Source organism: Eulemur rufifrons, chromosome 3, assembly GCF_041146395.1.
Source record: "Eulemur rufifrons isolate Redbay chromosome 3, OSU_ERuf_1, whole genome shotgun sequence".
NCBI lineage: Eukaryota > Metazoa > Chordata > Mammalia > Primates > Lemuridae > Eulemur > Eulemur rufifrons.
The window spans coordinates 10,573,930-10,600,614 of NC_090985.1; the positions used below are offsets into that span (position 1 = coordinate 10,573,930).

Here is a 26,685-nt window from a genome sequence, read left to right on the forward strand (position 1 = left end):
GGCCCCTGGGAGCCCTGGGGAGGGAGAGATTGGGGAGATGGGGGTGGTCTGGGATGTGGAGGTCGCTGGAGAGCTCCGCAGCGTCTGGTTCATGCATGTGGGGACGGAAGCGAGTCCAGTCGGGGTGAGCTGAGAGCCTGGGAGAGGAGGCCGTGCAAGCAGTGAATGCAAACAGCTGGGAAAGCCGGCTGTGCCGCTGGGATAGAGGGGCGGCCGGTTTCCTCTCCTGGGGACGGGAGCAGTGGCAGTTTCAGCTAAAGTTGGGGAGAAGTTCTGCTTTTTGATAAAAGCAGAGGCAGATTTGTTCACATAGGCATTCTAAAGCTGTCTGCTTAGTTTCATCCACTGCATCTCTGTGCTAGGAAAAGATGTTCATCCCAGGAGGTGGGGAAAGGTCTTTGCAGTGGAGGGTGGAGTGACCCTAGAGGACGGCCACGCAGGGCTCAGGGGGGAGTGGGGGGCACGGAAGGGGACAGGGAGCTGCTGACGGGGGGGCTTCAGAAGGGAGATAATATCCACACTGGGTTTGGCAGAGGTATGTGGGAAGGGGCAGAGGGGCAGGACCTCAGCATCTTCTGAGAATTACGTAAGTGCCACGTCCCCCACCCTCCACTGTAATTGGGCCACTTTCACTGTTACAAAGGCTACTGGTCTGGGCAGACCACTCAGGAGAAAGGATACAGCCCCAGCACATAATGTCTCCCCATTCCTGCCCCAGGGATAGAAGCCCCCGTGGGGGGTGGGGAGGACACAACTATACCAAGCAGCTGACCCTGTTGGGGGTGGGGACCCACAAAGGCCTTTAGACACCCCTGAAATCATCCCATGTAGCCTAATGAGATAAGAAAACCCCATCTGTGTTCTGTGGGGAAAGAAAAGAAGTGGGGTGGGGGGTGAGGACGAGGAGGAGGGGCGGGCAGAGGGGATTTGTCTGACCCTGGGAGGACCAACCTGGCTGTGTGCTGTGCGTGCCGAGCAGTCCAGAAAAGAAAGGCCGTGAATCATTTATGATTGTTTTCACTCTGTATTCATTAAGGCCTCCGTGCACTATTATTATGGAACCTTAATTGGCTTGGCGCTGGGCACTGCCCCTGTCCCTCCCTGAGCCATCAGAAATTCCACCAGCGATTGTGAACGGGGACTGTGCCTGGGAACGGCGTGGCGGGGCCAGAATCCGCGGGGAAGATCAAATGGAATACAGTCGCTCTTCCTCCTTCTCTCTGATCATATATTAATAAACGTGTCTGGCTGGGCTGCAGCTCTGCTCCCCGCGAGCTGCTCTGAGCTCCCTGGCGTCTCTTAGCCGTGTTCGCTTCCTCAGCCTCTGGAGAACTTTCCATCAGCCCCGCGTCTGGCGGCCCCGCAGGCGCGGTGACTGCACGCGTGACGGGGCACATCCTTTGTTCCAAGTGCCACGTCGGGCACTGAACCAGCAACAATAGGCGGCTACCTGATTTACTTCTTTTAATACACTTCAGTGTAATTATAACTGCATAAAAGAGAGGACAAATTGGCAAGTAATTACGGTGTTAATTTGGCAATGTTTTATCATATTGTGGAAGCGCAATTTCCTCTCTAATTGTATTGGGGGAGACACACTCGCCTGTGTACGGCTCGTGGAGGGATCCTTGAGAATGGAAATGAAACACACAGGAGACAGAGAAATCAGCTCTCCTCCCCGTAAATATTCCTTTATTTGCATGTGTTTTGCAGCCTTCTTAAAGAGCTAACTCATTTATTCAGGCCTAATGAATGGAGTGCCACGGAATGCATAATTGGGCCATGACAGCTCCGGCTGATGGATGGCTTTGCACTCGGGAACTGGAGAAACCCCCAGATAAAAGGGTCGAACGCTTCCCTTTCAGAATCTCACGGGCTGCGCGTGCCTCACCACCGTTCCCCCTGAGAATGCGACTGTGGTTCCCGGAAAGTGCCCCAGTCCCGGGTGCCAGGAGGCCTTCCTCACCTTCCTCTGCGTGATGTGCATCTGCAGCATGATCGGTGCCATGGCCCAGACACCCTCCGTCATCATCCTCATCAGGTAAGCCATCAGCACGGCCCCCGGGGCCTGGGAGTCGTCCTCACCCGTCCTCCTCTCCACGTGGCACACGGGATCAGACCTGCAGACGCTGCACGGGTCTCCCAAGCCAGGTGGGGCAGGGCTACACGGCAGGGGGCACAGCTTCTCTAGGCTGAAGGGGCACATTGACGTTGGCGAGGGACCTTGCACCGAGGGGAGCAGCCGGGCAGGAGAAGACGGCACTTTGTGTCCTCCCAGGAATAGCGCCTGCAGGTGATTTTAAGAAGGATCCTGCATTGATCTTTCCAGGGAGCAGTGTTGTCAGAGTAAAGTGAAGATGGCATTAGACCAGCCCTGTCCCAGTGCCCAGCCCCTGCCCTGCCACTGCGGAGCCACGTGACTGTGAAGGGATATTACTAGACCCACCTGCCTCCCTCAGTGGCGTGTGGGACCTGCTGAGACCACATGTGTTGCAGACACAGTAGCAAGGTCTGGGGTTGTGCGGAGTGGCTCATGGCAGGCGAACAGTGACTGCTTTTGTACAGACAGGTCATTGGAGAGGTGCACCCACAATTCCATTATTACTTATCTCCAGGTACCTGTCCTGGGGGGGGGGCGGGGCAGGTGAGGTGCCTCAAAAGTGAACCGTTAGTAATATTCTGAGTAACGTTTGTCATTTACACAGTTATCTAGGTTTGTGTAGGGAACCTAAAAGCGAATTGATCCATACCCCAGCACCCCTCTGGATCAGAGGGAAGCACGCCACACAAAGCAAAGCTTACCAGGAGACATCACGCCAATTCGATATCAAGGGCTAGAAATAACAGTAGGCGTGAAATGCTTGGAAGTGCCCTGTGCCAGTGTATGTCACCAGCTACTTCAGCCTCTCCCTTCCTCTCGCCCTGCCTGCATTTCCTGGGCTCTGTTATGAATTCCCACAGAGGAGGATTTATACAAAGTACACATGTTACCTAAAAGGTCATTAGCAAGGCTTTGTGAATACACAGGAGCATTAAGGGTACAATATCAAATTGCCATTTCATACTTAAGTTTGAAAATTTTTTTTAAATTTCACACCCAATGCTTACCAGACTATGGCAAAACTGGTAAAATCACACATTGCTGATGGCATTTAAAAACCTATCACTCCTTTCAAAAAAGCAATATGGGTTAAGAGCCATAAAAATATTCAGACCCTTTTATGCAATAATGCTACCCCTTGCCATTTATCTTAAGAAAATACTTCTCTGCAAGAAAATAAAAAAGCTCAATGCAGACCGACTTTTATTACAACGTTAACTATAATAGAGAAAACTGAATTGGAATAGTGAGTTAAATTATGGTCTTACAACTCGGTGGAATAATGAAAATTCTTAAGTGTGTGAAAGTGTTTATGAAAAGAACTATTGAATTTAAAACCATTTAGAGAAGATGATTATGTATAATATGCATTTGGACAAAACCCATCGGATCTCACGTATGGGTTTGGGGTGGCTGCCTCATGAGTAGTTTATTTTTCATTATTAGAAACTCTCATGAAGTTGTATTGTGATATCCACACAGAGAAGGCACCGGGGAGCATGAGAAATGAACCTCACAACTATTAGCAGTGGCTAGTCCCCTTTTTTCTCACCCCATGGCTCCCCCAGAAAAACCCAGCCTCGAGACACCCACTAGTGGTCACTGCCGACCAAATGGGCAAAGTCTGTTGGAATCTTAATCACTTCCAGATCTCAGCTTGATAAACAGCTTCTGGAGCTTTTCAGGAAATACTTGATTCCCTTTAAACAGGTCAGCAACAGACGGCCTAAACGACCTAGGCTTAAACGCCATGCTGTGCAGGAGGCACACGCTCGCGCATCATGCATGCTGAGAGGGCCAAGGCAGGGCTTTATCCGTCACCTTGCTGGTCCAATTTGCCGTCACAGATGTCCCAGGCAGGCACAGGGGCACAAACAGTCTGGGCCACAGTCCAAATGTGCACCAGCCCTTGCCCCGTCCCAGAACAGCGGACCCACTCTCACCCTAGACAGGACCGCACTTGCCAGCAACTGAGCCCAGGACACCTGGAAGCCAGGATAAAAGCTGTCACACTCACTGAGCACCTGGTGGGCTGTGTGCTGGGCTCAGAGAGTGATCAAACAGTGTTCTCAGAGTCACACAGCTAGTGCATTACAGAGCCGACTCTATCCCTGGCATGGCCCGGAACTTTCAATATCATTCAGACAGGGTGCTCCATTTCTCCATAACTAGAGCTGAGAAGGATGATTCTTCTTGTAGGAAGAAGCTTCCCAACAGGATATGAAGGGAGATCTTGGCACCTTGCTCACTTTGTTCCTAGTGACATGATAGCCTAAAGGAAATCAAATTTCAAATGATAAATATTCTAGCTCATTATACCAGCGTGTTTTCTTGATAAGGAGAATTTGCCTTTATTTATGTATCTTTCAAGTCGGTATCAAGTTGGTACCTTCAAATGAATGTGCAAAAACTGGAGCTGGTTGTAACTTTGAAGAGCTTGGGTCTCGTAACACGCACATTCTAAAGAGCACTGACTGGGCCTCTGTCCAGAGACACCGGTCTCATCGTGGACACCGTACTGGGGTCCCGCTTAATCACTCAGTGAAAGTTGTGACCTCCTGCCCTGGGATCACTATCTGTACTGTACTCTTTTTAATTGAGAAAAAATATGTATTTCTCTAAGAATAACACATTTTTAGCTTTTCCTAAAAATCTTAGAAATGGGGGGCAAAAATGGTAAAAACTGTGTGTCGTAGCCCATTCAGGCTGCTATAACAAAATACCTAGATTGAGTGGTACAAATTACATCTATTTCTCACTGTTCTGGAAGCTGAGGAGTCCAAGATCAAGGTAATAGCAGATTCATTGTCTGACGAGGGCTTCCTGGTTCATAGATGGTGCTTTCTACCTGTGTCCTCACATGGTAGCAGAGGCCAGGGAGCCCCCTGGGGTATCTTCTATAAGGACACTGATCCTCTTCACAAAGGCAAAGGCCTCATGATCTCATCACCTCCAAAAAGCCCCACCAACACCGTAGGGGTTTGGTTTCAATGTGTGAATTTGGGGGGGACACATTCAATCTATAGCATACGTCCACCTCCTTTTGGATTGATGGTTTCTTTTGGTCTGTTGTACCAAAGACATGTCCACCTAAGGCTCAAACCAAGTGGTAGCTCACTGAGTAGATGCCGTTGGATGAATGACCTCTGAGGTCATTTAAGAACATTATTCTAGCCACCAAGTCCAGGATAGGTTAAATATCCTGTGCACTGGATATCCCGTTAGACTTAGATATCCTGTTGGTAACTTTTTCCTAATGTGTATTTTCTGTAGAATTGATGACTGGGCCCTCTCTGCATCCCATGAGTCTTCCTGGTCTTTCAGCCACAATGGCCTGGTTCTAAGCCTTGCCAAGCCTTCCAGGGGGTACAGTAGTATGCTAGTAGTGTGCTTACTTGCCCTTCTCTGCTAGGGACTCCTAACAGGGACAGAGAGAGGAAGGTTCTCTGACAGTGGTTCTCAGGATGACCTGAAGCACGTGTACATGCAGTCAGTAAAATCTCTCTCCCTTTACGTTCCTTCGCCATCAAGCCAGAGGTAGGGCTGCTCCTGCTTGTAAGTGGGAGACATCTGCCCACCTATCCACCCACTAACACATTCACTCAGCACATGCTGGGTGCCAGACACGGTGCTAGGGTTAAGGTCACGATGATGAACAAGACACAAATAGTCCTTGGCCTTGAGGAGAGAAGGCCAGCATTGAATAAATGTAATTACAAGAAAGAGGCATTACAGAGGAGAGGTGTTGCCCACTACGTGGAATCATCTATCTGGAGTCCATCATTGTTTCCAAAACCCTCTCTGCAAATGTTCTAGACAGTGTGTGAGAAGAGCACTCTAAGGGACTTTCTGGGTAAACCAAAGCCCGTGTATCGAATCAGTTCAAAACAAAGAACCAGGACCATATGCCTTTCCAACGTAAAAGGTCCTGAAATGTGATACAGATGAATGGATTATTTCCCCAATGGTCCGGCTGGGTTTGTCAGACCACACTAGTGTGGCAGATTTCACAGAATGACCCAAAAACGGCAAAGGTGTTCATGGGTTCAGCCCGTTTGTGAAGCATAAAGGGAATGATTTTCTCAGTTGATGTTTTCCTCGATACTTAAGATGCCCCACAAACTTAAGGTGCTTCCTCATCATCCCAGCAAATGCAAAATGTCTTTAAATGTAGACTTTATGACCAAATTTGCATTCTGTCTTTCAATTGGCAAGGTTAGCTCTAGTTATCAGAAAACACCATTCAGTTCCTAAACTTATCTAGGCACTGCAGTTGCAGTTATTTTTCAGTTTTTAGGCAGGGAAACCAAAAAAAACAAAACACTATTCGTAATTTTCCAAAGAAGAGCTCTGATGGACGGCAGTGAATGACTCTGGGGTCTGTTAATTAAAGTGGAGTGATAAGAATCCGTTTTTTTCCTCTTTATCTCTTTGCACGTAGGACAGTCAGCCCTGAACTCAAGTCCTACGCCCTGGGAGTTCTTTTTCTCCTCCTCCGTTTGTTGGGTACGTATTATTTTTTTTATTCGCTCAATAATGAATTGGATGCCTATTACCAGGTGAGTAAATATCAGTGGAATTATCCCATTTCCTGGGTTGGCCTTTTTTTTCCTTTGGAGTTTAATTATTAGTAAACAAGAAAAACTTCTAAGTCTGAAAATTTTGCTTAGAGTTTTAGACATTAAATCAGGCTCTCGCTGGATATCGAGAAGTTCTCATTTATACCAACACTTATCTTCATGCCACCCTGAATTCTCATCGGCATAAGGAGGAAAAGGGATGGCACCAAAGGGGAAAAAAAACCCTGGTGGTGTAGTTTGGCACCCTCATTAAGCAAGCCATGAGCAGCTTGCGAAGTGCTTCATTTAGGGGGGCCGCCAGCTGGGAGAGAGAGGCGTTCTCACAATGCCTCACAAATGGAAACCTTGCATCTTCTAAATTTTTCCAAACTGAGTTTATTTACCCCGGGTTTCCAGGATGGGGCAGATGTGACCTTCGTGCTGTAGGGCCCACGTTCCAAGGTTTGGTGTGGATAGAAGGAATAAAGCCTAACCCCCTTGTTTTTAAGATGGGCAAACAGAAGATGCCGGTAGTCCGTGGTTCACCCAGGGTCCTTCCTGTGCGCTGGCTGGGGTGAAGCTGGAAACAGCCGAGCAGGTGGCCCAGCTCCCAGCTGGGCTCGCCCTTCTCCTGCTAGACCATTGTTGCTTGTGCCTGAACATTCTCTTGTCAAGGCCAAGATAACTTCTTTTCTTGAATAACAGGGCAGTAGTCTTCTGTAATGGACTGTGATGGCATCTGAATGTAGAAAGGGAAATAACCAAGGCCTGTATTTCCAGAGTAAAAATGAAATTCCCCATTCCAAGTATATAGAATCATGGGTGAGCACAAAGACTTAGCTATAGAAATGTTCATAAAAATATTTGTAAAAATGGAAAGTTGGCAAAAACCCAAATGTCCAGCAATAGGGAATTAGTTAAATCAATGATGATGGTCTACGTAATCCCAGTAGGATTTATGTTCCCCTTTAATATTCTGGAAAGAAAAATATTTATAGACTTAGAAAGGGCATATGAAATGTGAAGGGGGAAAAAGAGATCTATAATATAATAGATACTCACGTAATTTAAAAGTATATGTAATCATGGAAAAATATTATGAAGAGACATCAAATGGTATCAGTTATTATCTTTGAATAATGAGGTTATAAATATTTTCTAAATTTTAAATACATATGTCTATTACTTTAATAGATTAATTTCTGTATAAATGATATATGAAAGAAGAAAATTTTAACCCTTAGATCCATTAATAAGTTAAAGTCCTCCCTGGGGAATGGCAAATACATAGCATATGTCCCTCCTTGGCTCCCTTCTGTGTCTGTAACAAATAATTTCCAGTTGATCACTGTGATCATTCCTGCTGTGCCTAAGACAAGGTCTCAGCATCCTCACAGCCACTATCAATCCATGTTTCTTGGTACACATGTGGAAACTTAAATGGTATTATCTTATTTCTGTGTCATGGAAAGTAGAAATGCTCTAGGTGTAAAGGCGCCCCAGTTAAAACAAGTTCAGCACTAATTCAAGCTACAACACTTGAGCCTTTCTGGGAAACTGTGGTAGCTTGTAGAACTACCACTGTACAGAGTTATAATTATGCTGATTTTTCCCCATCATTGGGAGGGTAAAATATGCATGCATCCTCATGCCCCCACTCTCACTCCTGTGGTTGGGTGTGTGGATAGATAGATGCACATGTAATATCAACTAGCAGGTTGGGGACCCTTATTTCTGAAAATGGTGAAACCATTCTGTATAAACATTCATTCAACAAACTATCATTTATTGAGTACATATTGGATTCTAAGCTCCATGGACTATCTCCAGGTAAGTGACCTTTGCCTTGCCCTTAAGAGTCCTCTTGGGAAGACTAGGGAAGGTCAGAGCCCACCCACCCCCTAATCTTTGCAGTTGCTGTGGAGGTCTCTGCACCTTTAAGCAGATGCTAAGAACTCAACATGGCTGGCAAAAAAATTGTAGCCAAGATATTTTTGAAAAGTTAATGAAAATTATAGGATAGTTGAAGGCAAAACTGCAAACTGTGAGGCATGTACAATGTGGTACCATTAAGATCATCCTATGCTACTCCAAAGTAACTGCACTGTTTGTGTGTCTGCCCAGGAATAATCTACCAGCCACTATCTAGAGAGTGTTTTTCAACTTCTACAACTGTAATCCAGAGAATGAGATAAGTTTTGCATATGCATAGATATAGCTGACACCAAAACTTCATGAAAAAATATCCTTGATATGTATAACACATTCTGATATTTTCTATTGTAGTCTGTTCCATTCCTTGCTTTTTAAAAAATTGGTCATGACCCACCATATCAATTTTATTACCCATCATGGGTCACAAATCAGAGATTGGAAAACTCTGCTCTGGAAGGATGTGATACAGTTTCATTTTTTAATTCAAAGCAGCTCATCAAAGAAGTCTTGGCATTTGGCCTGGTTCCATTGCTTGCAGCATCCAGTAAGATTAACCACCATTATGGTTAATGAAAGGACAGTGGAGGCATCAGATTCCATGACATTGTCAACATTTTTGCTGGCCTCATACAGGTAATGGGGGCAATCACAGGTTAGCATGACAAGATCCAGGATGGAGTCAGCACAGGTGCAATAGGAACACGTGGCTTGACCCCCTAACCTTGCCTTGGGATGGGAGCAGTGGGTTTGCAAAGGGTATAATGTCTATCTATACTGAGCCCTGCAGAAGGAGTAAGAGTTATACAGATAAGCAGGAAGAAGAGTATTTTAGACAGAGGGACTTAAGGGGTGCAGCAGAGGAAGATGAGGGTGATGGATCTGGAGCTTGGTCAGGAAGGGCTTCTGCCCTGTTGATGAGTTTGATCTGTATCTCTAAGGCAGATGGATAGGCTCCTACCAGGGAATGACAAGATCCATTGTGTGTTTTAGAAAGGGCCCCATCTGCCCTGGCTGTGGAGACTGAGAACATGGGGGCTTGTGCTGAGATGGTGCTACCAGCATGAGGAGAGGAGGGTGGAGAGATTAATGAGGAGGAACCTTCAAGGCTTATTCTCCAAGTATAAGGACTGGAGTCACTGAGAGAGGCACCCATGGTGACAACTCTTTTTTTTTTATTCTTATTTCAGCATGTTGTGGGGGTACAGAAGTTTAGCTTATGTATATTGCCCTTGCCCCCCCACCCCCAAGTCAGAGCTTCAAACGTGTCCATCCCCTAGACAGTGTGCATCGCACTCATTATATAGGTATACACCCATCCCCTCCCCTCCCTGCCCCCCAACATCTGCCCAACAACTGATCAGTGTTATTCCTAAATGTGCTCTTAGGTGATGATCAGTGAAACCAATTTGATGGTGAGTACCTGTGGTGCTTATTTTTTCCATTCTTGGGATACTTCACTTAGTAGAATGGGTTCCAACTCTTTCCAGGAAAATACAAGAGGTGCTATATCACCACTGTTTGTTATAGCTGAGTAATACTCCATGGTATACATATACCACATTTTATTAATCCACTCATGTATTGATGGGCACTTGGGTTGTTTCCACATCTTTGCAATTGTGAATTGTGCTGCTCTAAACATTCGAGTGCAGATATCTTTGTTATAAAATGTCTTTTGTTCTTTTGGGTAGATGCCCAATAATGGGATTGCTGGATCAAATGGTAGGTCTACTTGTATCTGTTTAAGGTATCTCCATATTGCTTTCCGCAGGGGCTGCACTAGTTTGCAGTCCCACCAGCAGTGTATGAGTGTTCCTGTCTCTCCACATCCACGCCAACATGTGTTGTTATGGAACTTTTTGATAAAGGCTATTCTCACTGGAGTTAAGTGATATCTCATTGTGGTTTTGATTTGCATTTCCCTGATGATGTTGAGCATTTTTTCATGTTTGTTGGCCATTTGTCTTCTTTTGAAAAATTTCTGTTCATGTCCTTTGCCCAGTTTTTGATAGGGTTGTTTGCCTTTTTCTTGCTGATTTTCCTGAGTTCCAAATAGATTCTAGTTATCAGTCCTTTATCGGATGTGTAACATACAAAAATTTTTTCCCATTCTGTAGGTTGTCTGTTTACTCTCGTGACAGTTTCTTTGGCTGGGTGATAACTCTTTTAAAGGCTTGGATCATGTGTTGAACAAGGGAATTCTTTATTAGGACAGGATAGGGAGCAGATATAGACCAGTGCGACTTTTTGTGATGATGGAAACGTTCTATATCAGCACCACCTGTGGCTTCCATAAACTTTCATTTTTTATTGGTTTTCATATAAGTAGCCGGATGGGGCCGTGGTATTGGGCGGTGCAGGTTCAGAGGGGCCATTGCCAAAGTACCACCCCCGAGGGCCAGAGTGTGAGGAAGGTAGGGGGGCAGTACCACGCTTTCCAGACACTTGGCCGCAGGGAATGTAGAAGTGAAGGCCAGCTTGGTGTCCCTTGTTGCTTTCAGCACGAAGGGGCCAGGGCTGGGACTGCACATGGTCAGCAGGAGCATGGATGGCAGTGTCTGCAGGGGAGAGTGGAGAAAAGTTGTTGAGGATGATGATTGAATTGGGGCTACCCTGTGGACCACAGGTCCTGGGCTGCCTAAGGAAGAGGTGAGATGGGAGGAAGTAGAGAGGACAGAGAGAGAGGAACTATAAGAACTAGCTGTAGTACATAGTGAGAAATGAGAACTGGAGCCCGTGACCAAAGGCCTCCTCATCTGACTTGGAGATTACAGAGGTGGAGCAGTTCTGTGAGGTGGTAAAGCCTGGGGCTGTGGCTGGCCAGAGATGAACAGCCTTGATGTTGAGAACGAGTTATGCAAAGATGAAAGTGTGGACTCACCTGGACAAGTTCATGTCCTCCAGGGCAGTGGCCGGAGCTGAGCAGGGCAGGAGGACACTGAGCTGGAGAAGGTCAGTTGATTCAGGGTGGAGTGAATGATCTGCTCTCGGCAGGACTCCTGGTGCACCCGGTCCATCCTCCTTCACCCTTTTGCCAGTGGCCTGGTCACTGCTTTTCTCTCTGCATTGTGGGCAAACCATCTGCTCGTGGGTCTGATCTAGAATCTTGCTTCTGGGGTCTACCGCATGCCATGGATGTTTCACTATAGTAGATTAATGGAAAGAAATATGCATTGAGACCCTTCCATGTGCAAGGCACTGTCCAGGTACCCCAAAGGGTATTCAAAGGGGCTGTGTCCTGCCTTCTGGGGCTCCAGCAGGAGAATGAAGCAAGTGTCGGGAAGGCACAGGCTTAGAAGAGTTAGAGAGGACCTTGAATTTCAAGGGAAGAAATCTTACTTGGCTGAGTAGTTGCTAGGGTGGAGCAAAGGAGTGGATACACATTCAGAATTCCGCTTTTGGGAGGCGAGCCAGGCAGGATGCAGGACGACTCATCAGAAGCGTTGAGGGGAGAAGCAGCCGACCTGGAGTGGAGACAGCATCTGTTGCCCCCCGCCTGATTAGATGAAAGCAAAAGAGGAGCAGCAGAAGCTTGGGTGAGGCGTCAAGCCCCTGGGACTGGGCCTCTGGAGAAGCCTTTACTAGAATGAGATATCAAGCACGATGATTCTCAGGAGTGCCACCACAGACTTGCCACCCACCAGCACCTACTAGGCAAAAGCACTGAGAAGGCCCCCCCCAGGGTGCATTGCTGTATGCAGGTGTCACTCCTGAGTGGACTGTCCCCAGATCTTGTGTGATTCGTGAATTACTCTAGGAAAGTACGTCTGAGAAAATCCTGATGTGTTCAAACATGTGTTGAGCAGCTGTGAGCGTAGTCCTCACATGAGGAAGTGTGCAGGCAAGTGGAGAAATGAACATGTTACGTGCTCCAGCATGCCCAGGGACCCCAGGTGAGAGGGAGGGGGATGTATAAAAGACCCCTTCTACTCACCTGTGCACTTGGGGGTTTATTCAGAAAGCATTTGTCAGGTACCAGCTGTGTGCCAGGCCCTCTCAGCAATGTGCCTGACCTCCTGCTGTACCTGCCTCACCCAAGATCTGCTTCCCTCACCCGTGCTAAGGGGACCTGGAATGCTTACCATGGATCCCTCTGCAGTCAGTCACACCAGGGCTTGAGTCCCGCTCTGCCTTTAACTGACCACTTTGGCAGGTCATTTAAGCCCTTTGAGCCTTTGTAACTTTAACAAGGGGTCCAGGAAGGAAATGAGAACATAGTAGCTCCTCCGGACTCTTGGATTTACAACAGTGAATGTCAGGTGTCCCTGGAAGATGCTTGCCGGTGTCAACAGTCCAGTCTCTCTTTTGGCGTTGCTGGAGCAGAGAAACTCATTCATCCTTTCGGGATAATACACTTTGCAACATCCCCCTCTCTAGCTGGTGCTGGACATAACGGTAATTCCACGAGGTTGAATAGAGAGACTCCATGGTGAATTTAAGTCTTGCCATTGCCAGGTAAGCTGGAGAGGAACAGATATCTTTTTAAATGTAAATGACAGAGTAATTTTTGTCTTCCGTTTTGTCCCAGAAAGGAAGGTGAATTTATTTTTCGTACAAAAGCCTTTCAGTTCACCGTTTAAGTTTAGACCAAACAATATAAACGGGCACAGCCTTTTAACTAGGTGAGTGAATTAAGTAGCCAAGATACAAGGCCCTGAGGTTTAATCTCTGTTAATAGATTTCAGGAAAACAGAGACAATTTTCTTAAGCAGTACTGCAATTTTTTCACTGAAATATATATAGCTGCAATTTGTGCCAGAGTATAATAGGAAGAAAGATACACTCCTTTTAATATTCTCTGTAATAATGTGAACCAGCACGGACCCTGCACACATCCTCCCCAACACACAGTGGGCGCCCAGTGTCCCAGTGAGGGGACGGACCTTATTAACATCTCCTTCATCCACGAGTTCCTGCCCAGGAGACAGGGAGAAGAGAAGACAGAAGGGAGACAGCTACCCTTGCAGGCTCCAGGGAGGAAAGCATTCGTCCAAAATACACAATTTCTAAGGAAATACTATACCGTCATTACCCTCTCTTATCACCAAGGAGTTAACAGGGCGAAGATGCTCAAAGCAGGAGTAGACACTAAGATGCGCCTTGCCCACTTGGCCTCCCTTCTGGAAGCACCCAATTACCCTCTAAAACAGACTTATTCTTACAAGGTGGAGCATTCTTACCTGTTGGGATTATTTACTGAATCATGGCTTGAAAGGTTTCTATAACTCTTTCTCTAGAGGCGATGATTTAAAAGAGAGCAGATTTTCATTTATCCAAAGGGATTTGGAACAAAAGCCAAACAATAGGGAAAGGAACCAGGTTTGTACGGAAGCCCCTGTGTGAAGGCTTTCTCCGATGGTATTTCATTTAATTCTTACAAAACCTCCTGAAGAAGGTATAATTGTGCCCATTTTATCAACAGTGAGACTGAGATACAATAAAGTTGCGCAACTCGCCTGAGGTCTCACAGTTCCCAAGTGGCAGGGTTAGAATCCAAAATCAGCTGACTCTGGTTCCAAAATTTCTGTTTCCTCCCCACCACCAAGCAACCTCCAGCTGTGAGCTCCCCTTGGAAAAAAGCCAACCACGACAACTGACAACTCTGTGTCTTCCTGCTGACAAGTGCAGCACTGCCAAATACGGGGAGTTTGTTTACAAAATAAGTCTCCCAGCCTTCTCTGTGCATTAACAAGAAAAGAGGGCTCCCGCCTTCTCTGTGCATTAACAAGAAAAGAGGGCTCCCGCTTTGCAAAGATCAGAACCCCTGTGTGTTTCACCCTCTGCACGCTTCAAAACCAGGCTTCTGAAAGCCAGTTATTCCCAGGAGCTGAGCAAAAGGTAAATAAAATATTCTCCATAGCCTTGGAAATCCCCACTAAGAGCTCTAAAGTCTTCTCAAATCAACAAACTTTGAATTAGAAAGAAGAGAATTATTGGGTTTGGGTTTTGAAATACCACACCTGGACCAAACAACATCTCTCATTCTCAGTTTCTTTTTATGTGAAACAAAGTAGGTCATGGAGGGGATTCATAAGGGATGTAGAGCTCCCTATCCAACGGCAGGGTGGGGGCTGGTAGGAGCAGTAGTTACCATGACAGCTGTCATACTGTAGAAGTGTCCTGTTGGTCCATGGAGAACCAGCTTCTTGCAGGAGCTACCTGGGTTTTTCTGTGGTCCAGCTGTGTGATGAACATATAAGGATGAGTGACTAGGTGTAAAAATTAGTCATTAGAGTGTGACTCCCTTCTGTAACTAATCAGGTGAGTTCCAGAATGGCAGAGGCCTCCAACTAAAAATATCCAATCAGTTCTCTGTCTGTAGCATTCTCTGCAAACCTGGAAGGTAGGGCCTGCCAGCTAGAGCTCCCCTTTGGGAAAGAACTGTAAGTCAGTGAGAAAGAAAAGATGGAGTTGGTGGAAAAGAAAGCCAATATTTTCTCTATTCAGAAATACAAAAGGAATCTTGTAAAGGTTATGCTTAAATCTAGAGTGTTTGCTAAACTATCACCCTAAATTCCCTCTCAGACATGAACAAGGTAGCAAAAGTTCTGGCCCCATGGGGGGGTGGGGGGGGCGCGAGGCCTTTGCAAAATAGTCACACACCTCATTTGTGAAGAGTTTTACCCTAACTTTGACCAAGCAGCTGGTATGAACTCCATTTTAAAGATGTAGAAACTGAGGCACTTAGCTTCCTAATTTCTGCTTTTTCGTACTCCGGCATCTGGTGGTAGCGCTTGACAACAGCAGGATGAAACTGGCACCTCTAGCACACAGCGGTTTGCCCCACTCGAAGGACAACCGAATATTATAAAAATCCTCACTCAGGTACAGGTGTGTGGAGGAGTTACGTACACATGGGCATTTTAGAGGGATATTTTGGTTTAAACAAGTATTAACGGTTCCTTTACATTGTAAAATTTCCTTTGATGTGCTTAAAATATGACCCGACTTGGGCAGAACTTGAATTTGCACCCAGGCATTTTGGAGCAAGGGGCACGTGTGCTCTCAGTTCCTTCCCATGGCAAAGCATTTAACCAGAGGTGTCCGCTCTGGGCTTAGCTGCCCATTGCTAGGTGCCTAGGACAAAGTGAAGTGGCCTCAAGAAAGGTCACAAGAGGCTGAGGAGGGGGGAGCATTGGGGAGCGCTAATCACGATATAATAAAAGCCTCGAAATAGAAAGGTGAATGGCTTTGCATTGTCCCACTGTGCCACAGGAACAGGCCAAATTAGTCCCATTTATCCCCAGATCCATCCATAATTTAAATTGGCTCCAGATCACCATTTTTTTTTTACCTTAATAATGTGGAGTGTGGCTGAGTTTCTATTATGCGGTTGCCATGGCAGTTCCTCCAGTTGGCTCTTTCTCAGTGAAAAAGAGAAAGGCATTTGTTGTGGGCAGGGAGAAACCAGGGAGGGTCAGGGCGGGGAAGGTCGCAAAGACCTGGGCGGCCTTTCGGGCCACAGAGGATGCTAGGAATAGGACTTCCACTTGGCAGGACCACAGCCCGACCTGGCAGCTGGAAAGAAGGGAGCAGGTTTTGTGGCATTTTGAGCTTGGAGCTTATTAAATCTAGCTGCTTGAGAAGTTGAATGAAGTTTCACCTAGAATTCTTCTCGGGGGCTTCTCTTTGGGGTAACGAGCTGGAGAGTTCTAAGGAGAACTGCTGAGGCACCTGGGACAAGGACTCAGCCAGCCTCGTTAGCACTGACTGAAAGGGTAATGCAGTCCCCACTCACCTCGTCCACGCCTGTCATTACAACCGGGAAAGTGCAGCTTCCCTCATTCATCCTGCCCTCTCTCGGGCTGCCCTCTGAGTGGCGGCACTGCCACGGCAGGTGTTCTTATCCTGGTGATCACGGATGGACTTCGGGGGACCTGCAAACCCCCCAAAATGTGTCATTGTGGGGGTAGGTGTATTGTTCTGGGCTAAGGGTCTATATCTCATCTCATTCTCAGAGGGGACCTTAATAAAAAATGAATCCCTGCAAGGAACACTCTGATATAGTGGCCCCATCTTTGCAGATGAGGAAACCAAGGCAGGCTGCCTTAAATAACGTGTGTGGCTTTGTATGTCAGTAAGGGGCAGAGCTGGGGTTTGGACTCGCACAGTCTGCCTTCCAAGCCTGTCTTTGACCTCTGTACAGCCACGGAGCCCAGCGCACACACCCAGGAACAGGGGAGCCGCCCTGACGTCAAACCAGCCACCAGAGCCAGAACCTCACCCCTCTTCTCCTTCCCCCAGGTTTCATCCCCCCACCCCTCATCTTCGGGGCCGGCATCGACTCCACCTGCCTGTTCTGGAGCACGTTCTGTGGGGAGCAAGGCGCCTGCGTCCTCTACGACAACGTGGTCTACAGATACCTGTACGTCAGCATCGCCATCGCGCTCAAGTCCTTCGCCTTCGTCCTCTACACCACCACGTGGCAGTGCCTGAGGAAAAACTATAAACGCTACATCAAAAACCACGAGGGCGGGCTGAGCACCAGTGAGTTCTTTGCCTCTACTCTGACCCTAGACAACCTGGGGAGGGACCCTGTGCCCGCAAACCAGACACATAGGACAAAGTTTATCTATAACCTGGAAGACCATGAGTGGTGTGAGAACATGGAGTCCGTTTTATAGTGACTAAAGAGGGCTGAACTCTGTATGAGTGATCAAAGGGTCAATTTTCTTAAAAAAGAAAAAAAGGTTTCCAAAAAAAAAAACCAAAACTCCACATACACACACACACGCACACAACCTTTGTCCTTTTCCTCAAAATCAGAGCCAGACAGGATTCAGAATCAGGAGAGAAGGGGACCATGTGTTTGACATGCAGCAGGGTCCCGGAGGACACTCGCCCTGCTGGCCGCAGAGTCTACTGTGGAGGCACCTCATGGTTTTCAGGATGCCAACAGCTGCAAGCAACAGGCACTGCCAAATTCAGGGAACAGTGGTGGCCAGCTTGGAGGATGGACATTTCTGGATATACATACACATACAAAACATTTTTTAAAAAGTCTACTAAAAAAATAAAAAAAACACAAGTTGAGAACATTGCCAGATTAAGCACTAGTGACACACCTTGTGCCACCCTCTCCCTCCATGTGGGGGTGGGAGGCACGAAAGGCGGAGGGGTGAAAGTTATACTCCTCTAACTCTTGCAATATGGGTCACTGTGTAGACGACTCACCCAGTCTGCCTGTGGTTCAAGGCCCCAGAGTTCTCTCAGCGATGCTAACGGGTGATCCGTGCTGGAGTCTGTAATTGGCACCTCTCACCAGCTCCATTCCCATGTTCGAGACTGAGGGCCCGAGGGGGGGGGGGCCGGGCAGGGGTCCAGCACCTCCCCTTCCCCTGGCAGCACCTCCCAGGGGCAGGCGTCCACCTTCCCCCAGCCCCGCAGAGCGACCTCAGGAAGCAGTGGGCCTCACCCGGCCATGACTGACCCGGCTCAGAGCCGGGGAGGCCCAACACAGTCTAAGTCATTTGCTTACATTTGCCAAACATTTTGCCATTTTTAAAAAGAAAAATACAACGCATATGAATTTCAAACTTGTGTGTACGATCCTCTAATACTATTTTTAACTACTTCTAAAATCTGTGTTAACCCTTCAGTCACTAACACAGTTCTATAGGCCGGATTTATGATGCTGGTTGCTTTTACTTTTCTCCTTTTTTAATGCACCAAAAATATAATGTGATTCAAGGGATGCAATTAATCTATTGTAATTTTTATCATTTTATTCTCATTTGGATATTCTGCAAAAAACAAGAATATACGATGCATTACAAGAAGAAAAAAATTACTTCAAAAAGAGTGTCTGTGCAGGCTGCCTTTAAAAGAATCACATTTGAAACAACAGGGGATAATGTGATGAATTGCAAATTTGCCTTCTAGCTTTATTCCCCATGATTCAGTGATCACTGTCATGGGAAGCCCTTTTATATTCATGCTTGACATTCCACAAGGCGTTCTTTCCAGCCTGTGGAGGAGACGCACTCAGATGTGGGTTTGTGTGTATGGGTGCAATACTTCTGGGGATAGGAAAGAGAAGAACCGCTCCCTAACACAAGCTGTTGAGCAGTCTGTGGTGTCTGTGATAACGTTTGGACCCACCAGCTCCTGGAAGGTATCACGTGTCCAATGCATGAAAATGTCAATGACGTTTTCAGAGTTAATCTCAAACTAAGAGGCCTTTGTGTGTGCTTTGAAAGTGGCTGAACCTCAAACAGTTAGAGAACGAACCTGTCATTGTTTAGGGTAAGAATCACATGGGAAAACCTCTTGCAACCAGCAGACTAAGCCTCCTGTGGCCATTTCCATATGGGGACAGAGCTCAGGTGAGTTAACATAGGCATGCACACACCCAGCAGAGGGCCCAGTTAACTTACCCTTCCTGCTTCTTCAGTGACCTTTGTTCATGCCACACTCATGGTCCTGGAAAAGACCACAAAGGTAGATTGGTTGGTTTGCTTTTTCACCCCAGACACACATTTGCAGTTTACCCACAAGGCAACAAAAGAATCAGGAAATAAAAGGAGTGGGAGGTGGTGCTGTGCCAAATTTTTAACACAGATGCCCAAATCTAGAGAAAGTACCAAGCAAGGATGACCAAAAGAGAAGCTGTGTCACAGTGCAGGGCCACAGTGGCCAGCTACCTGGGACAGGATGCTTCCAAAACAGCCCTTTCATCTGCTTAGTGTTAGTCTGTCCTTGTCCATGAAAATGGTGATGCTCATCAGTATGTTAACTAGTAAAAGGGGGATGGTTCTCCAACCAATTCATAAAACATGTGCTCTGTTGGTCCTGAGGCTTTGTTAACATTCTGTACAGGTTTTGGTTTAGTTTTGTTTTAAAACTGTATTGCTAATAGGTCACTGCCCTCTTAGAGATTATGGCCGGGCCCTCCAAACTCAGTACTTAACACACTGAGGCCCTAAGACCTACTATTTCATGGGACTATTTACTTTGGGGGGGGGGGGGAAGGTTTTTTTTCAATTCTTTGCATTTTGGATTTTTTTTCCCCTAAGATTTCAGGATGAATGATAAAAGATGTTAGAATGACAAAGGAAAACAACTCCAGGGCTGAGTTTTATCAGCAATTGGGTATAAATGTAAAGGCCCCTATTGCAAGATGGTTCTGAAGTGTGTTGCGTCATCTTTTAAAATCTTAATTTCTCTCATATGCTGCAGAACAGAAAACTCGGTCTAGTTTTAATTTTCCTTTTGTGTTATAAAGAATCATTGTACATAAAACACTAGATCCAGCCTCTTGGTTATCTGTTTGGTTCTGAGTGGTATCTTGATGGAAGAGATTTCCTGGGAAGATCTTCATGGGATTGACAGAAAACAGAAATGTAAGGGATGGAATAAACCCAGAAAGTGAACGCTAGAGTTCTCTCTCTTTGCTGCAAACTGTTCCACCATCTCAGCTGCACTTGCCCAGGGATGGATGAAAAGCCTCTCTTGGCTGAAACTTTTGAAAGATCTTTGTGGCTCCTACATCCAGACCAAGAAGGTTTGGGGATTTTTTTTTTTTTTTTTTTTACCAATATCATTCCCGCATATGAAGTAAACACATTTTGCAAAGGTGTCTCTCTGGGGGACAGGGTTTGCTGGCTGTCTTCAGCTGAGGCTGCGTGCTGTCAGGGAAGGCCAGCCGTGAGGCTCCGAGGCACCCTGGGGACACCAGCACTGCAGCAGGCCCCAGCATGCCCTGCCGACTTCCTCACAGCCAGTGCAGGGGCAGGAGAAGGTCCCCTCACAGGCCTCCTGAGGAGCTCGCTGGTGGCGCTTAAGCAGGCAACATAATAAGGGGAAACCAAGTGCTTCTGAGGAATTACTTGACAGGGTTGCCAATGTCTTCCAAGCTTCTCCATAAAAAATCACTTTTTCACCACCTTGCAATGGAATACCTCACTCCAGTGATGATTTTAAGCTTAAGTGGCATCTGTACATTCCAGTCCCAAGTCGACCTCCATGTCCCGTAACGACCTCGAGGTTCCCCTCCCTCACACAGGCCAGGTTTCCCAGCCCTTCTTATTGGAAAGCCCACAGCCCTGAGGTAAACCCAAAGAAAAATTCCACACGAGGGCCACCTCTGGCCCCTGGGATGACAGCCGCACCATTCCCAAGGGATATTTCTCAGGAAAGAGAATCTGCTATAGTTCTAATGGAAATTCTTCCACACCTTCCAGAGGAGGCCCTCTGGAATATATGTAAAGAGGAAACATATATTTACATACATATACATGTGCACTCTCTAACAGAAAAACCCTCTGAGGAAAAAATAGTTGCTGCTCCCTGTGTTCCTGCCAGGCTGGTTTTATTGCTGCTTCAGGTCCTGGGAAACATGGCCGCTTCTCCAGCCAGCCGCGCCTGTCAGACCCGAGTGGTCTGTTCTAAGCGCTGCTCTGGAGCCCTGGAAGCCCCACTCAGCAGTGTTAAGCAATAAAGTTCAATGTGTAGAAATCAATGCAACTGATCGTACAGTCAAGACCAGGAGGAGGAGATGAGCTTCTGTTGCAGTTTGGTAGAGCTATGCTGTATTTTATTATGGTTTGTATGTTTGATCTGGTTTGCTTTGAATGAGGGAAGAAACCCAGGCAAGCAGTTTCTCAGTCCAATGGATGGAGAATACTTGCTGCCTGATGCTGTTCTTACCTATTTTGATGGCGTAGGAGAAGCAGACATCTCTGGCCAAAAGCCAGAGGAAAGTTCCAGACACACAGTAGGGAACTGCTGGGCTAACGCTACTGCCCTCATATTGGCCTCTCAACCATGATCCATGTTTCCCTTTAGGGACTGTTTCCCCTTAGGTTAGAATCCAGGTCAAACACCTAAGAGGCACCCAGTTTTCCAAGAGAGGGTATTAGTAAAATTACATTTGGCCTGGAGAATTAGTTCAAGACCCAAGTAGAGTGTTTTTCCTTTTTCTGCCCTTCCCTCCTCTTTCATTACAGCCCACCTCTCCCAATTCACTCCACCTCCTGCTCTCTGAACAGCTGCAAGGACCTAATCTCTTAGAGCAACTGGCCCTAAATGACAGCAGACTTTGGACCCCAGTCCCCCCACCCCAGGGTATTAGTATAGCTCAAGAGTAAACTGGAAGAGTCTCTCACTGGTGGAATATGCAAGGAAGGTATTTTGTTCAGATGCCTCCTACAGAGCCTGTTCCCTAGAACACCACGTGGAATCCACACTGACCGCACACAGCCGCCCACACCTACCTCAGCCACCCAGGGTGCCTGCTCATCATGGCAGGGACCACACAGGTTACAAAACCTTAAAATGGGAAATTTAGAAAAGCAAAGATGGTCCTGTCCTTCAGAAAACTCTGCTGCCATGGAGACAGGGCCAAGAGCTCATATTTCTCAGGGACTGTCCATGTGGTACCATGATTTTCATTTGCAGGATTAGTTTCACTTGGGGTGCATTGTATGAGCTTGATATATTCTAAACATGTATTTGTTCGTTTTTTTGCTTAAAATTTTGGCTCAGGGCCAGGCCCTGGACCCGCTACAAAGGTGAAAGAGACATGGTCTCTGCCCTCCAAGAGCTCACGGTTCAATGAGCCAGACAGACCTGAGCACAAACACAGTCGATGGGATAATAGTGTTAGAGCTGGGGTCAGTCTGGGGTAAGGAGACCCGACTCATGGTGGTGGTGAGCTCTGCCTCATGGCAACGAGAATCAGAAAGGCTCTGGAGAGAGAATGGTGAAAAAACTAAAAACTACAGAGTAGTGAGTATCTGTAAGGGAGAGAGTGAGAGGACAGAGGGGGAGAAGAGGCCCCCAAGAGAAGGCTGCCAAAGCACGTTCACAAGCTTTTTCTGTAAAGGGCCAAGGAGTAAACATTTTAGGCTTTATGGGCCATAGTCTGTCACAACTACTCAACTGCATTGTACTAATAGCATGAGATCGGCCGTAGACAGTGGGTAAACAAACAAATGGGCTGGGTTCCAATAACGCTTTATCTACGGAGACGGTTGGTGGCTGGATTTGGCCAAGGGAGGGCCACAGTGTGCTGGTCTCTGTTCTAGAGCACAGGCAGGGCCCCAAGAACACCATGCTGGGGGGGCGGGGCATTAATGGCTGAGTGCAGGTGGGGCAGAGCCCAGCACCTAAGGCTGCTGGAGCACGTGTCACAAGGGACCTGGAGCGAACCACTCCTGTTCGGGAGACCCTCGTTCGGATATCTCGTTTACTTCCAACAATGAGTTAAGTGCCCTTTTGCTGTCAGGGTTTAAAATTGGCTACATTATTTGTCTCTTGCGTAATGTGGAGAATTTGAACTGTACACTCTATGGTCCCTTCCAGCTCTGAGACTCAGCAACTCAACTACAGTAACCATCCTTTATTCTTAAATGGTGGAAATGGGCACATGAGGGAGAAATGTAGGAACAACAAAAGTGAATCCAGATACTGAACAGTATTTCAAATCCCTTTCCCTCCTCCCTACCAACACACAACATTGGCACTGTAAGGCTAACAGACATTCCGGGTGGAATAATTGGTAAGCACTAATAATGGCTAATAAAAATAGTAGCTAACATTTGTCAAGCACTTACCATGAACCAACTACTAGGCTGAGCTTATTACAGTATTATTTAATGTCAACAATAACCCTGTGAGGTAGGAGCTGTTGTTAGCTTCATTTTACGGGGGAGGAAAACAAGGCTTGGACAGCTTCCAAAATTGGCTCACGGTCACAAAGCACAGCTGAGATTCAAACCCAGGTCTATGAATCCAAAGCCCATGTGCTTAGCCATTATGGGTATTACCTCCCTAGCGAGCAAGACATGAGGGACCCGTGCCCACCTTTAGAGACTGCTTCAGAAAGACTCCAGGCCAAATGGACTATGGGGCCCCACACACTCTCACACGCCCCTGATATAACCACTAGGACACTGTGGCAGCTGTATCTAGGGACGTCCATTCTTCCTATGTCATTCCTAGTTATCCCCCCAATCCTAGTTATCCACTGACACAAGGTGTTCTACCAGAAATGGACAGGTAAGAGGAAACGAGATCCCGCCACTCTAATGCGTTCTGAAATGCACTCAAAGCACCAAGATGCCAGTGCGGCACTCGTCAGTGCCGGGCATCAGCTCCAGCAGGGAGACGCCTGGCACCACTGTGGTCCACAGCATCAACCTTGGGAGCTCAGCTCTGGCCCAGGGGCTTCAGCCACACTGAAGCTGGGCACGATTGGCTATGTCGTACTCTATTCTCAGATCCCAGGCTTTTAGGAACGGAGTCTCCAGACATTTTTATCTTTGTAATGACAACTCAGGTCAACAATCAGGAGTTGATGATCATCATAAATTTTGAATGTTTTTCCATAAGGTAGAAGTGATTATGTTCTTTTGCTATGAGCAAATGGAACAACAGTACGTTTTCTGGAGGTTTAACTTTCTGTAGATTGATATTTTTGCCAGCCCATTAATGTTTTTCTTAAATTCATGCTAACCTAGTAGAAAATGATTCTCATGGAGACATGCTTGGCATGACTATCTGATTTTATAATCTAAGGCCATAAAATGAATTGGAAGTATGCAATGTAGGAAGTTTCATTACCAGGGGAACCCACTGAACACAAATTCTGTTCTACTCCAGCACCTTAAGGGAGGGAAGGGACTGGGGGGCTCATGTCGGTTAGAAGCCTGCCCCCGCGCACCAGGTGCTGTGCACACGAGACCCCAGGTATCACTGGCAGCAGCGTGCTCACACCAGCCCTATGAGGTGAGTAGAATTTGTTTTCCACTTTACAGGTCCGAAAACTAAAGCTCAGCAAATCCAACCGTCCCAAGGTCACATAGCCAGTTAGAAAATCACTGGGAGCCAGTGACAGATCTGACTCCCAAACCAGTGCTCTTTCCACTGTACTGCACGCCCCCCAAAGTGAGAACATGGATCTGGGTTCTTAGGAAGGCTCGGCAAAGCCGACAGACCAGCTACCACTGGGCAGCCTCAGGCAGGAGTCTGTAGTCACTCGGAAGTGAGCCCAGAGCCAGCGGTGAGAACCCCTGCAAAATTTTGCTTATGGGCACAGGAATCTAAAATGAGACAAACTGTGTTTCAATTCAATAATTAAACATTGGAGACTTTCGAAGCACTCCTCCTTCCTTCTTCAATCTTAGCCACATCAGCAGATGCTTCCTGGCCACTCCTCAGCCTCTGTCTTACTCTACTGAGTGGGAACCAACCCCAGCTCTCACTTCTGCCCCACCCTCTCCAACTCCCCAACCCCAAGACCAAGACCATGAGAATTTGAGCCTTGCAAAAGTTGAGAAAGGATGCTCTCAATTGACCAGAATCCAGGCCTTAGCTTAAAAATCCTGAGGAAAGGAGTGATATTTCCATACTTTTTTTTTCCCCCTTTTTTAGGAGAGACAGTCTCGCTTTTGTCCAGGCTGGTCTTGAACTCCTGGCCTCAAGCAATTCTCCCACCTCAGCCTCCCAAAGTGCTGGGATTGCAGGCATGAGCCACCGTGACTGGCCTAGGAATGACATTTCCAAACTGTCACCTTATGTACCACCAGGTCAAAGGCTAAAGAGGACAAATAAATGAACAGGGACTTCTATGGCCCCACTGCGCCTGTCACTGAACAGGAAAGCCGCATATTACGGTCAATGAGACGTGCACAGATTATGAATCCTCCCAGGGACCAGTTGGGTTTTTAATGCCTTTTAAATGAAGCCACAACATCTATTTTGGGAGTGTGGCATAGGCTAAAACCCTGTTCCTATGAGGAGATTGTTTTACTCCTCATGTGGTGAATGACTGTGGCTGAATGAGAAACGAACTGTCCTGAATGCTGAAGGGCAAAGCGTGACACCGTGATGCCGGGTGGTTTTCTGACACTCAGCCTCTCTTCAGTAGAGATGTGCAGTGACCGAGTCCTCGAACACAGGTCTGTCCCTGGTGATTTACGTAAGAGGAGGATGAACTATTGACAGCGAGACGTCTACTTTATACCCAATCCGCTTGGGTGTTGGGATGGACAGGTAGATAAAGATGCCTCTCAGAAAGCTGTGGCCTCCAAAAGGCCTCTGGGCTTTGGAATCTGGTCTCTTGGGGTGACATGGAGTGAAAACGAGCTCTGTATTGCCTCCGCTGCCTACTCCTGTCCATTCCCCTGGAAAGCCATGATGCTATTATATAAGCCTAACAAAAAGTAGGAAAAGCAGAAAAGACCGATCTCTTTTTCCTCTTGGCTCTTCTTCCCTCCTCCCCCTTTAGGCACAGAGTACCAAGACATTGAGACTGAGAAAACCTGCCCCGAGTCACACTCACCTTCAGAAGACTCCTTTGTGAGAAGCTGAGGGCCTGGCCCTCTTCCTCCTCCTGCAGAGAACAGCCCACCACCACCCACAGACCGCGCGGGCCTGCCTTAGTGTGCTCCTCCCTGCCCGAGACCCCAAGGGCCCCAGTGTGGATCCTCCAGCCAGTGTGTGGTCCTTTGAGGCCCCCAGCGCAGGCCTGTGACGAGGACTGAGGAGGTGACTTACGGTCAGGAGTCCTTGAAACAGCCCTCAGCGTAGGCATTTTTCCCGGGTCGCTAAAGAGTAACGTCGACCCCTTCCGTCCATCCCTCCTCTGGCTCCCGTGGGGCTGGCTTGCTGACACGCTTTAGAAACCCCTCTCTTGGGAATGCTTCTCGGACCGAGGGCTCCAGCAGCTCTAACGAAATCAGCCGCGGGGGTCAAAACCACTCTGTTTCCCAGAATGGAGGGGAAAAAGCACATACTCAATAGATTTTTTGAGTGTGGTATTCTGTATTTTTGCAGCTTATATTTTCCAGATGAGCAGTTTAGAAATATGTGATGTTAAAGTACATACTGTACGTTTGCTGAAAATTATATTAAAAGCACTATTTTAATTCTTCCTCTGCCTCATGCTGTAATCTCTGTTATTTTTCTCTCTTGTGCCTTTGGGTAGAACGATCCTAAAAGATTTTTCTGGAGAGTGTTTCTGGCTCTATGTGTTTCTATATTTGTGGGCTTTGAGATTTACAGCCAAAAACGACCTGCATTCAAATCCCCACCCCAGCACGTGCTCCAGGTGTGATATTGGTCAAGTGATCTGACTTCTCGGAGCCA

The 26,685-nt window shown here is 47.1% G+C and overlaps 1 protein-coding gene across 2 annotated transcripts in view; it reads left to right on the forward strand.

Annotated features, from left to right (window-relative positions):
• The window catches only part of SLCO3A1 (solute carrier organic anion transporter family member 3A1), a 282,154-nt gene extending 255,684 nt beyond the window's left edge, over nucleotides 1-26,470 (forward strand). The window contains exons 8-11 of one of the 2 annotated variants that reach the window (XM_069465764.1): nucleotides 1,866-2,041; nucleotides 6,543-6,607; nucleotides 16,840-17,082; nucleotides 25,826-26,470. In XM_069465764.1, coding sequence (XP_069321865.1) covers nucleotides 1,866-2,041; nucleotides 6,543-6,607; nucleotides 16,840-17,082; nucleotides 25,826-25,908 — 567 coding nt within the window. In that variant the 3' untranslated portion in view covers nucleotides 25,909-26,470. Of the gene's footprint in view, nucleotides 1-1,865; nucleotides 2,042-6,542; nucleotides 6,608-16,839; nucleotides 17,289-25,825 lie in introns of those variants that run through there. The other variant, XM_069465763.1, reaches the window with a different exon arrangement.
• The last annotated feature ends 215 nt before the right edge of the window (nucleotides 26,471-26,685 follow it).